Source organism: Lemur catta, chromosome X (assembly GCF_020740605.2).
Source record: "Lemur catta isolate mLemCat1 chromosome X, mLemCat1.pri, whole genome shotgun sequence".
NCBI classification, from domain to species: Eukaryota; Metazoa; Chordata; class Mammalia; order Primates; family Lemuridae; genus Lemur; species Lemur catta.
Window position 1 is genome coordinate 6553049 of NC_059155.1, and position 12783 is coordinate 6565831.

Below are 12783 nucleotides of genomic sequence, written 5' to 3' on the forward strand. Positions count from 1 at the left end.
AGACACAGACATATTGAAAGTAAAAGTATGGAAAAAGATATACCAAGCAAACACTGAGCACGAGAAAGCTGCTATGACTATACTAATATCAGATACAGTAGAATTCAAGACAAACAGTATTACCAGAGATAAAGAGAGACATTTCACAATGAAAAAGGAAAAATCATCAAAAAAATTAACCATTTCAAGTATGCAAGCACCTGATAACAAATCTCCCAAATACGTGAAACAAAACTGGTGGCACCAAAGGGTTGTAGAAACAGACAAATCTCCAAACATACTTGTAGACTTTAACATCATTTTCTCAGTACTTGATAAAACAAGTAAGAAAAAAATCAGTAAGAATATAGATTTGAACATTATCAACCTAATTTACCTAATCGATACTTATGGACTACTCTACCCAGCAACAGCAGAATTCACATCCTTCTCAAGTGCAGATGGAACATCCACCAACACAGACAACATTTTGTGCCACTGAACAACCACCAATAAATTACAAAGGATAGAAATCTTACAAAGTATGATTTCTGACCACAGTGATGGTGAACTAGAAATCATCAACAAAAAGATATCTAGAAAATTTCTAAATATTTTGAAATGAGCAAAATATATACTTCCAAATAACCCGTGGACCAAATAAGAAAGTACAAATGAAATTAGAAAATATCTTTAGCACTGCAACCTCACAAAAGAATTTGAAAAAAAAACAAAAAAGGATTTAAAAAAGAAAATATCTTTATCTGGGCCGGGCGTGGTGGGCCATGCCTGTAATCCTAGCACTCTGGGAGGCCAAGGCGGGAGGATTGCTTGAGCTCAGGAGTTCGAGACCAGCCTGAGCAAGAGTGAGACCCCCATCTCTATTAAAAAGAGAAAAGAAATTAGCCAAACAACTAAAAATAGAAAAAATGAGCCGGGCATGGTGGCACATGCCTGTAGTCCCAGCTACTCGGGAGGCTGAGGCAGGAGGATTGCTTGAGCCCAGGAGTTTGAGGTTGCTGTGAGCTAGGCTGACGCCATGGCACTCTAGCCCAGGCAACAGAGTGAGACTGTCTCAAAAAAAAAAAAAATCTTTATCTGAATAGAAATAAAAACATAAAATACTAAAATTTGGGAATTCAACTAAATAAATGATTAGAGAAAAATGTATAACATTAGCTGCTTATATTAGAATACAATAAAAGTCCCAAATCAATGATTTAAGATTCCACTTTAAGAAATGAGAAAAGGGCCGGGCGCGGTGGCTCACGCGTGTAATCCTAGCACTCTGGGAGGCCGAGGCGGGTGGATCGCTCGAGGTCAGGAGTTTGAGACCAGCCTGAGCAAGAGCGAGACCCCCGTCTCTACCAAAAATAGAAAGAAATGATTTGGACAGCTAAAAATCTATATAGAAAAAATTAGCCGGGCATGGTGGCGCATGCCTGTAGTCCCAGCTACTTGGGAGGCTGAGGCAGGAGGATCGCTTGAGCCCAGGAGTCTGAGGTTGCTGTGAGCTAGGCTGACGCCACGGCACTCACTCTAGCCCGGGCAACAGAGCAAGACTCTGTCTCAAAAAAAAAAAAAAGAAATGAGAAAAGGAAGAACAAATGAAATTCAAAAGAAACATAAGGGAGGAATAATAAAGAGTTGAAATCAATAAAATAGAAAACAAAAAAGAGTAAATATATAAAAACAAAAGCTGCTTCTTTGAAAAGATCAATGAAATTAATAAACCCCTAGCCAGACTGATCAGAAAAAAAACGGAGAGAAGATATGGAGAATGACAGAGGGGACGTCATTAAGGATTCTACAAACATTAAAAAGACAATAAGAGGATACTGTGCCAATTACCAGAGATAAAGAGGGACATTTCATAAAGAAAGAGACAAGAAAACATAACCATTTCAAATATGGAAGCACCTAATAACAAGTCTCTCAAATACAAGAAATAATTGGTAGCATTAAAGGTTTCTAGAAATAGACAAATCTCCAAACATACTTGCAGACTTCATATTTATGTCAATACATTCAACAACTTAGATAAAATGGACAAATTCCTTGAAAGATACACAAACTCGTCCAGAAAATAGAAAAGGAAGAAATATTTCCCAACTCCTTTTCACACTCATCCCCAAACCAAAGACATTACATGAAGAGAAAACTATAGACAGTTATCCTTCATACGTACAGATGTAAAAATACTAAACAAAATTTTAGCAAATCAGCTCTAGCAATATATAAAAAGATAATACACCATGACCAAGTAGGGTTCCTCCCAGGAAATCAAGGTTGCTTTGACATTTGAAAATCAGTCAGTGTGATTAACTACATTAACAGAAGAACAAGAAAAAGAAAAACCACATAATCATCTAAATAGACACAGAAAAGACATTTGACAAAATTCAACACCCACCTGTGATAAAAGCTTTTAGTAAACTAGGAATACAGGGAAACATTCTCAGCCTGCTAACAGGCATCTGTGAAAAAACCAGTTAACATCATATTTAATGGTGACACACCGATTGCTTTTTCCTTATGATCAGGAACAAGACAAGGATGTCCGCTCTCACCACTTCTATTCTTTGTTGTACTGGAGGCCCTAGCTAGTGCAGTAAGGTACAAAGATTAGAAAGGAAAAAGTAAAGTGTCTTTTTTCACAGATGACATGATTGTCTATGTAAAAATAAAAATTCTAAGAAATCTGCCAAAAAAGGTACAATTAATAAGTGAATTTAGCAAGACTGTAAGATAAATAGTCAATATGCAAAAAATCCATAGTATTTCTACATGCTAGCAATGGACAATCAGAAACTGACATTTAAAAGTAGCATTTATCAGCCAGGTGTGGTGGTTCACACCTGCAATCCCAGCACTCTGGGAGGCCGAGGCGGGTGTATCGCTTGAGCTCAGGAGTTCGAGACCAGCCTGAGCAAGAGCAAAACCCCTTCTCTACCAAAAATAGAAAAATTAGCAGGGTGTGGTGGCACGTGCCTGTAGTCCCAGCTACTCGGGAAGCTGAGGCAGAAGGATTGCTTGATCCAGGAGTTTGAGGTTGCTGTGAGCCAGGCTGACACCACAGCACTCTAGCCCAGGTGACAGAGTGAGACCTTGTCCCCCTCAAAATTTTTTTAATTAAAAATAAAAGTACCATTTACAATGGCATCAAAACTATGAACTACTGGCAGGAGTGGTGGCTTGTGTCCCAGCTGGCTGCAGGGAGCGCCGCTGTGGGAATGAGGCCCCAGAGGGAGCTCAGCTACCAGAGCGTGTAGATTCTTCGCCCAGAGCTCAAATCTTCTGGCTCTTGGCATCAGACCTTCCAGCTCCCTCTCCGCATGTATTTGCCTGGGGGCGGGGGAGGGCACAGCGATCAGGAGTGAATTCACAGTTGGTCTACCATGAAATGGAAGGTTCTTGAACATGTGCCCCTGATGCTGTATATCTTGGCAGCAAAAACCTTAATTCTCTGCCTGGCATTTGCTGGAGTGAAAATATACCAGAGGAAAAGGTTGGAAGGAAAACAGCAAAAACTGGAGGCTGAAAGCAAGAAGCAATCGGAGAAGAAAGATAACTGAAGGGAAATCCAAGATTTTGCAATGTGAATGTCGGCTTGAGTGGACTCCAGCTGAGAAGAAAGAGGAAACAGACTTAATTGTTGAATGACTTATCGAGGATCAATGCCCAGCCTATACCTTTAACTTAAAACAATGTGCATTTTTATATGCTTATGAAAGAAGCAGTATTTTGTTTACCAAAATAAAATATCTTTGTAAAAACAATATGAACTACTTAGGGATAATTCAACGTGTGCAAAACCTATACACTGAAAGCTAAAAATGTCACTAAGAGAAATTACGGAAACCTAAATAAAGGGAGAGAAAGAGCATATTCATTGGCTGAAAGACTCATTGTCGTTAAGACGTCGGTTCTCCCAGGACGGATCTGCAGAGCCAAAGCAATCACAGCAAAGTCCCAGCAGCCTTTCACCCCATGTAAACTGACAAGCTGATTCTAAAATTCATACGGCAATGCAAATTACCTGGACTAGCGAAAAGGATTTTGAGAAAGAACAAAGTTGAAGGATGTATATGATTGGATTTCCAGACTTACTCTAATTCTACAGTAATCAGGACAGTGTAGCCAGCCAAGGCTTCACGTGGGCCATTGAGCTGAGCGGGCCTGGAGGAGGCAGCAGGGACCGAAGTGACCAGGGCAGTGGCCGGGGAGACTCACTTTACCCAGTCGGTTACTTGGACAAGCAAGTGCCTGATACGAGCGTGTGAGAGACAGACGGTTCGGGAGAAGTCCAGGGAAGCGCTGCTGGGATGTTGCCTTGGGTCCCCTCAAACAGATTCCCACGAACCTCTTCATCACGTACATAGCAGGCAATGCTGTCTCCATCTTGCCTACTATGATGGTGGCTGTGATGGCCTGGCGACCCATTCAAGTCCTTATGGCCATTTCAGCCACTTTCAAAATGTTAGAAAGTTCAAGCCAGAAGTTTCTTCAGGGTTTGGTCTATATTATTGGGAACCTGATGGGTTTGGCTTTGGCCAGTTACAAGTGCCAGTGCACGGGACAGTCGCCGACACGTGCATCACATTGGTTAGCCTGCGTCGAGCCTCAGAGTTCAGCGGTGGAGGATTGCTCCGTGACCCTGAGAAAGAAGCACCCGGTGCCTGTGTGCTTGGGTCCTGTTTATATCCTCCTTTCAGCCCAGTGGCTCCTCATCATACTCTTAAAATAATCACATGTTGAAAAAAAACCCGAAAGCTCTCTTTTCTCCGTGGTGAGGAGACAGATCGTAGAAGGACGATGCGCACATTACTACAAACACAAATAAACTCTACCACAAGCCCTGACTGCAAATAATGCAGAAAACTTTATCCACGTTTCCAGTACAGAGCAAAACTACACACAAAGCCTAACTCCACGCACATGGGAGAATGGTTGCTGCTACATCAAGAGCCATAGCATCTCCTTGCAATAAATCACGTGCTTGAGAGCAACGCTTTAAAAAAAGTTGCACAGGCTTCCTTGAAGTCTACTTTCCTTAATATTTCTCTTCTATTTAATGCAAGCTGGGACATAAAAATGCTGTCAGAGACACCTGTGGAAGATGTGAGAAACTAATGGTGGACTCAGATTATATGCGATGGAAAGAAAAGTAAACCAGGCAAAAAGAGCACATAAAAAATAAAATGAATCACACCTAAATGTAAGAGATACAAACATACATAAAGCTTCTAGAAGAAATCATAGGAGATTGTCTTTGTGACATTGGACTAGGCAAGGACTTTTTAGATAGGACACAAAAAAACACAAACTATGAGCCAGGCGTGGTGGCATGTGCCTGTAGTTCCAGCCACTCAGGAGGCTGGGGCAGGAGTTCAAGGCCAGCCTGGGCAACACTGTGAGACCCTGTCTGCATGAAAAACCAAAAACTCACAAACCATGAAAGAAAAAGATTGATAAATTAGGCTCCATCAAAACTAAAAATGTGTGCTTTTTAAGACAGTACAATGAAAAGACAAGCCACATACTGGGAGAAAATATTTGCAAAACACATATGCGTTAAAGGCCTTATATTCAGAATATATGAAAAACAAAAAATCTCTTACAAGAGCTTCTCTTTAAGAGAGAAAACTCTCTTAAAAATTGGCAAAAATTTGACTACATACGTCACCAAAGAAGATATACAAATGGCCCATAAGCATGTGGGAAGATGCGCCGTATCATCAGCCGTAAGGGAAATGCAAATTAAAATCCCGGCAAAATCCCACTGAAATGGTTAAAGTTCAAGGCTAGAAATAGTTAAAGACTGATAATACCCAGTCTCTGGGAAGACACGGTGCCGGTGGGAGCGGTACAAGGAGCCCGGGAAGCAACCTGGCAGTTCCCTGTAAGCCCCCACTGTGGTCAATGGGCAAGTGTTCGGTGGCGGCTCTGTTGCGCAGCCTCCCGCTGGGAACAGCCCAGGCGCCTGTCACCTACCTGGCAGTGGGAGAAGGAATGTGGCTCATTCACACAAGCGCAGACTGCTTAGCACTGAAAAGGAGCACGTGAGGGGAGCCACACGCAGCATGCTACACACTCGACGGTCCTGCTTATGTCAAATTCCAGAGAGGGCAAATCTACAGTGACAGATCAGTGGTTGCCAGGCTCCAGGTCAGGGAAAGATATGGACTGCAAAAGGCCAGGAGGGAACTTTCAGGAACAATGCAAGTGTTTGTTCTACATCATGATTGTGGTGATGGTGACATGACTGTATACAGTTGTCAAATGTCATCAAACAGCACAATTAAACTTAGTATATTTTATTGCATGCTAATCTTTAAAAGTCATTCCGGAGAAGGAGAGAAACGATCGCCTATTCGTGGCGTGGCTACGGGTGGCAGTTACACCGTCACGGGCATGTGAACTGACGCTGCATCGATAACGAGGAAGAACTTGTGGTTAGAACACGAGGGAGTCTGCCTGAGCCACCCACCGGCCATGACCCAAGAGCCCCCCGAGCGACTGACATTGTTGCGGCTGGGAAGGGAAACCAAGAAAGGACTCCTCCCGCCCGCAGCCCAACCCTCAGATGATGACATCAAGACCCTCCTGGGTCCAGCACCTGCTGGGGACCTGGCTCTCTTTCCCATCCTGCCCCTTATATGCCATTCAGGGGGTGTGACAGCCATTCACGGTGACATGAGCATAGCTCATTCCTCCTTCCCGTTGCCCACAGGACAGGCCCAGCCATCTGCACATGCGTGCCCTCCAGACACGACTGGGGGCTTCCTTCCTTCCCTTGGGGCACCTGGCTCTCCGCTGGCCCCGCAGCCACAGGTTTGTGCAGCTTTTTCCTTACTTCTTCTCCACGTCCAGGCTCCTCTTTCCCTTCCATCTGTTAAGTATCTTCCAAGGGCCTGTCCAGGGCCGCCTAATGTTTGCGTTCCCCACTGCCCCACGCTAACCCATAACTGTTCCTGGGTGACAGTGACAGCCTCCGCAGGCCTCCACTCCTCTCTGCACAGGCCCGTGCACTCCTGGGGCAGGGCCCGGGTCCTTTCATCTCCACACCCGCAGCGCAGGGCCCGCTTCTGATCATGGGGGACCAACCAGTGGGTAGAGAAGGACAGGTAGACCCAGGGGTCCTGCCATTTCTGCCCCTCGCCCATCCCCCGCCACCTTCCTCTTCTGCTCACACACCCGGCTGGGGGAGATCAGAGGGCCACACCTTGGCCACCCACGAGGCCCCTTCTGCAAATCTTAGTGGGATGGGGGCATGCAGAGGGGGCTGCACTGGGGGGGCCTGGCACCCCCCGACCCTATTAGGTGGATGCCCAGCTCCTGGGTGACGCCGCCTGGAGGGTAGGGGCTTCTGGGCAGCCCAGTGCCATCTCTGCTGACTCACGTGGTCCTGACGGTGAATAAGCCCAGCCAGCCCTTCTTCCCTGGAACTGCTGCCGAGCCCCATCGTTCTTGTCCCTCGTGAGGTGGCTGGGGCAGGCAGTGGGACTCTGCCTGGCCTGGCCTCTCACCCGGCACAGCACCCACCCATGCAGCACCTGCACGTGCATACCTGTGGGATCCTGGGCCTTGGGGACTCTTGGCTGTGGAGCCAAGCTCTCCCTGGCACACTGTCTTGCCTTGGTGGCTCTTGGTTCCTCCTGAAGGTCCCCTGCACTTGTCCTAGCTGAGCAGGGTAGAGCTGGGTCCTGGCTTTGGGGTGGACACAAACTCTGCTTCTTGGAGCCCAGAAGAGGCTGCGGTGGGGGCCCTGCCTCAAGACTTTTCCCTGTGCTTGACAACAGGACACAGGAGTCCAGGGAGCAGAGATGGCCACAGGCCTGGCCACATTGTTCAGGGGTCCCAGCGTGTTGCTGGGATCTAGCCCTGTACGGTCACATTTGGGCAGAGAAACCAATGGCCACCTGTTTACCCCAAAAGCTGGCATCACTTACTCCACCTGCTGGCTCTGGTGGAGTGAAAGAAGCAGCCACAGACCTGCCAGCCGCACGTCGCCACCCACCTCCTTGCCATTGTTCAGCCTCCAGTTGTCTGCCTCTTACAGAAGTGGAAGCCGAGACGCAGAGACTTGGGTGCAGCCTGGGTGGTGCAGAGCAGGGACCTGAGCCTTGCTTTGTCTTATTCCCAAGCCAGGGCCCTTAACGTCTCTGCCAATGGAGAGGTGTCATCATACGACAAGGACATTTGTCTTCTGGATACTGAGTCCCAGAGGCCACTCTGGGCCAGCACCTGGGGGATGGGCGCAAGGGAAGGAAGAGAGAAAGTGTGGGTGGGGTGGGACTTTTCCCTCTAGAATCTGGCCCAGGGTAGACTCTACTTTCTGCCCTTTTGTCAATCAAGGAAAGTTGTTTTTATGCTACTAAGTTAGTAATGGCATGTGGCTACGAGGACAGTGTGAGGACGTGTGCTCTGAGGAGCTGCGGCTGTAATGTTCAGGCCTAGGGTCAGCATTCTGCAGCCGACATCCAAAGGGCTCAGCAAAAGCAGGATAAGCATGCATGTGTGTGGTGTGTGCATGTGTGTGGTGTGTTCATGTGTGTGGTATGTGTGTATGTGTGGTGTGTGCATGTGTGTGGTGTGTTCATGTGTGTGTGGTGTGTGCATGTGTGTGGTATGTGTGTGGTGTGTGCATGTGTGTGGTGTGTGCATGTGTGTGGTATGTGTGTATGTGTGGTGTGTGCATGTGTGTGGTGTGTTCATGTGTGTGGTATGTGTGTATGTGTGGTATGTGCATGTGTGTGGTGTGTTCATGTGTGTGGTATGTGTGTATGTGTGGTGTGTGCATGTGTGTGGTATGTGTGTGGTGTGTGCATGTGTGTGGTGTGTGCATGTGTGTGGTATGTGTGGTGTGTGCATGTGTGTGGTGTGTGTATGTGTGTGGTATGTGTGTATGTGTGGTGTGTGCATGTGTGTGGTGTGTGCATGTGTGTGGTATGTGTGTATGTGTGGTGTGTGCATGTGTGTGGTGTGTGCATGTGTGTGACGTGTGTGCATCTGTGTGGTGTGTGTGGCTGCTGTGTGCATGTGTGTACAGCGTGTGTGTGGTGTTTGTATGGTGTGTGTGGTGTGGTGTGTGGTGTGTGATGTGTGGTGCTGTACGGGTGGGGGTGGTGAGTGCCTACGTCTTGGGAAAACGGCCACCCCGTGTCCCCTCTGCCCCTTGGGGCTGGGAGGGCCTCAGGCCGCGCCAGGCTCTCTGGGCAGGAAGAGCAGGCCTTGGCCGTGGGCCGCACGTAGGCCTGCTCAGCGGGCGGGTGTTTGGTCACGAGAGTCACAGGTCGACAGTAAAAAGGGAGCTGCCTTGGGCCGGGCTGTGCCGGCCTGGGCTGAGCGGCAGGGGCCTGGGGGAAGAGAGTGCCTGGGCTGGGGGCTGGGGGCAGAGCTGAGGGCCCAGCCGAAGGCGGGCATGGAGGCTCCCTTCTGGCTCAGGCCCCTCCACATGCAACAGGTACCAGGAATGCATGCCCCGGCATGTGGCACGTGGCATGTGTCCATGAACATGAATGTGCGACTATGTCAAGTGTGAGCCTTAGTGGGCATGTGGCTGTATCGCGTGAGAGAGAGACGTGAGCACATGGAGGTCCCCAGCCCCCTCCTCCAAGGACAGCTAGTTGCAGGTGGGGGAGGAGGAAGAGGGTGGGGGTGGCCCTGGCTGCCACAGGACCCTGGGGAGGAAGCTGCATCTCACAGGGGCACATTAAGCCCTGGCTTGGCCCCTGCCCCACCCCCTCCCTTCCTGTCCCTCATCTCCGGCCAACCTAATTGAGGAGGAGGAGGGGCCTGCGTGGCCTGGGAGGGGCCCAAAGAGGGTGCCTTTACCCCTTGCTTGGCCGAGCCCAAAGAGGCAGAAGCAGCCCGGCCAGGGAAAAGGAGTGAAGCTCTGCCGCGAAAAAGCTGCGTGATCCTGCGCCAGGCCCACCCATCTGTGGCCTCGGTTTCCCCGCTTATAGAATGGAGGTGCTGAGCTAAGTCATCTCCCGGAGCACGGCCAGGCCAGATGGTCTGATAAGGTGGGCCCTGCGGGTCTGGGGCTGGGGGAGAGCGGGCGGCGGCATGGAGGCTGCAGTGGCAGTTGGGGGGGGCGCGGGAAGGAGGCCTGGGGACAGAGCAGAGAGGCATGTGGGAGGGGGAAGGAGGAAGGGGAGGAAGTCCCCTCTTGGGCAGGTCACTCCCAGAGGCTGGGTTGGGGCGGGGCGGCGGTGGAGAGCAGATCCCAGCACCCCGGCCACCTTCACGCTGCCACCCAGCTGCCCAGGAGCCCAGGAGCCTGGCCAGGTAAGGGGCTGCAAAAGGTCCCCTCCTGCGCAGTCCTCAGCCCTCTGACAGTGGCCTCTCTTGGCCTCTGCAGGGTGGGAGGTCTATGTGTCTGCCTTGGGTGCCCACTCCCAAATCCCACTCTCACGGGCCGCCTGGGTGGGTCCCGGGCTGTGTCTGACTGTCATCTTCCCTGCCCAGGGCCGAGCGCACACACACTGACGGGCGTGCGCCACCGGCGCCTCCCGAGGGCTCCCATCCAGAGACCGCGGGCAGCAGGGCTGGCCTCTCGGGTGGAGGCTGAGTTCACCCTCTGTCTCCCCCAGGCATTCAGGACACCTGCCTCGGCCCCACCATGTTCGTGGCGTCCACCACCTCGGGTAAGGCTCCAGCGCTGCCTCCCCCGAGCCAGGTGGGCAGAGTGGGTTTGAGGACGCAGAGAAGCCCCTCTTTCTAGAGACCTCCTCCACCATCCTCTCTGGGGCTGGGGACGAAATGTCTGTCTCTCCAGGCTGTCAATGAGCAGGGAGGGGCGGGCATGGGGCTGTAATTCCCCCCAGATGTGGCTTCCTTGGAGGAGTCCCCTCTGCTGGGAGCCAGGAAGCGGCGTCCAGAGAGGAGTGAGGGAAACAGGAGGCCCAGGGTGATGGCTGCCCAGGCCACCGCTCTGGCGGCAGGTGGGAGCCTCCCTGGGCCTGAGGCCCCTGCATGGCACCGCCTAACTCGGCCTTCTTCCCCCGCCCTGCCCAGCTGTGTCAGGGCCCGTCTCTCCACCCAGCCTGCCCGGCAACGGCAGTCAGCAGCCACCGCTGGACACCCGGGACCCGTTGCTAGCCCGGGCAGAGCTGGCCCTGCTGTCCACGGTGTTCGTGGCCGTGGCCCTGAGCAATGGCCTGGTGCTGGGGGTCCTGGCACGGCGGGGCCGGCGAGGCCGCTGGGCGCCCATGCACGTCTTCATCGGCCACTTGTGCCTGGCCGACCTGGCCGTGGCTCTGTTCCAAGTGCTGCCTCAGCTGGCCTGGGATGCCACTGACCGCTTCCACGGGCCCGATGCCCTGTGTCGGGCTGTCAAGTACCTGCAGATGGTGGGCATGTACGCCTCCTCCTACATGATACTGGCCATGACGCTGGACCGCCACCGTGCCATCTGCCGTCCCATGCTGGCATACCGCCACGGAGGTGGGGCTCACTGGAACCGGCCAGTGCTGGTGGCCTGGGCCTTCTCGCTCCTTCTCAGCCTGCCCCAGCTCTTCATCTTTGCCCAGCGTGATGTGGGAGATGGCAGTGGGGTCCTCGACTGCTGGGCCCACTTTGCGGAGCCCTGGGGCCTTCGTGCCTATGTCACCTGGATTGCCCTGATGGTGTTCGTGGCACCTGCCCTGGGTATTGCCGCCTGCCAGGTCCTCATATTCAGGGAGATTCATGCCAGTCTGGTGCCGGGGCCGTCAGAGAGGGCTGGGGGGCGCCGTGGCGGGTGCCGGACAGGCAGTGCCGGCGAGGGAGCCCGGGTGTCGGCAGCCGTGACCAAGACTGTGAGGATGACACTGGTGATTGTGATTGTCTACGTGCTGTGCTGGGCGCCCTTCTTCCTCGTGCAGCTGTGGGCAGCGTGGGACCCGGAGGCGCCTCGGGAAGGTGGGTGTGGTTGGGGCTGGGGCCACAGGGGCTACTCGGGCTTGGCTGCACACACACCTTTGTCTCCCGTGCACACGTGGGCTGCTGGCCCCCGGTGGGCATGCAGGGTCACAGCCCCACCTGGATCCCCCCCCAGGGCCACCCTTCGTACTGCTCATGCTGCTGGCCAGCCTCAACAGCTGCACCAACCCTTGGATCTACGCCTCCTTCAGCAGCAGCGTGTCCTCGGAGCTGCGCAGCCTGCTCTGCTGCGCCCGTGGGCGCACCCCGCCCGGCCTGGGGCCCCCAGACGAGTCCTGTGCCACTGCCAGCTCCTCCCTGGCCAAAGACACTTCTCCCTGAGGGGCCAGCGACTGCCTTCCTTCCAGAGGTGCTACGAGCTCAGCTGCCTGGGGGATTGTCATGGAGAATCGGTCACAGCCTGTGGCCCCAGACAAGCCTCACCATCCCCAGCTCGTCCCGGGAGCTCGAACAGGCCTCAGCGCCAGGACGTAAGGCCGAGGGGCCCCTTAGGTTAGCCCCTCCATGCCAGGCCCTGGGCAACCCGGGAGCACGTGCCCGCCACCCTGGCAGTAACCGCCAGGTGAGACAGGCGCCCTGGGCAGCCAGAGAGGAAGGACCAGGGTGAGGCCAGGGCACCCTCCTATCCACGCCTCCCTAGTCCCTCCCTTCTTCTCTCCCTCCTCATTCTCTCCTTAATAAAAGTCGCAGCTCATCTTCCACGCGGTGAGGGCCTCCTTGAAGGAGGGTAACATGGGCACAGCTCCGGAACCCACGATGCAGGCAACTGAGCCTTCAAAGTCGCAGGTCCCCAAGAGGTAGAGCCCTCACATGGACAGCTCTGTGCCAGGAGAGCCCCAGTGGAAGCTGTACTGGTCACCTAACCTGTTGTTCTGG

The 12783-nt window shown here is 52.2% G+C and overlaps 2 protein-coding genes, 1 long non-coding RNA gene and 1 pseudogene across 4 annotated transcripts; 3 read left to right on the forward strand and 1 right to left on the reverse strand.

The window, feature by feature from the left end:
• Positions 1 to 3377: 3377 nt before the first annotated feature.
• On the forward strand, positions 3378 to 3554 carry LOC123628466 (small integral membrane protein 11-like). Its single transcript, XM_045538197.1, has one exon. The coding sequence runs from the start codon at positions 3378 to 3380 to the stop codon at positions 3552 to 3554; it is 177 nt and encodes a 58-aa protein (XP_045394153.1).
• An 84-nt stretch (positions 3555 to 3638) lies between these two features.
• On the forward strand, positions 3639 to 6244 carry LOC123628832 (annotated as a pseudogene).
• A 36-nt stretch (positions 6245 to 6280) lies between these two features.
• LOC123628467 lies at positions 6281 to 8565 on the reverse strand. The gene is made up of 2 exons (XR_006731650.1): positions 7550 to 8565; positions 6281 to 6406 (listed from the first exon to the last, which is right to left on the reverse strand). It is a non-coding gene; the product is annotated as an uncharacterized LOC123628467 (long non-coding RNA).
• A 1281-nt stretch (positions 8566 to 9846) lies between these two features.
• On the forward strand, positions 9847 to 12608 carry AVPR2 (arginine vasopressin receptor 2). 2 transcript variants are annotated; one of them, XM_045538202.1, is made up of 4 exons: positions 9847 to 10007; positions 10578 to 10631; positions 11002 to 11886; positions 12023 to 12608. In XM_045538202.1, the coding sequence occupies exons 2-4, from the start codon at positions 10607 to 10609 to the stop codon at positions 12226 to 12228; spliced, it is 1116 nt and encodes a 371-aa protein (XP_045394158.1). In that variant the 5' UTR covers positions 9847 to 10007; positions 10578 to 10606; the 3' UTR covers positions 12229 to 12608. The 2 variants fall into 2 exon arrangements, with proteins under 2 accessions (XP_045394158.1, XP_045394160.1); XM_045538204.1 differs by lacking the exon at positions 9847 to 10007 and adding an exon at positions 10193 to 10272.
• The last annotated feature ends 175 nt before the right edge of the window (positions 12609 to 12783 follow it).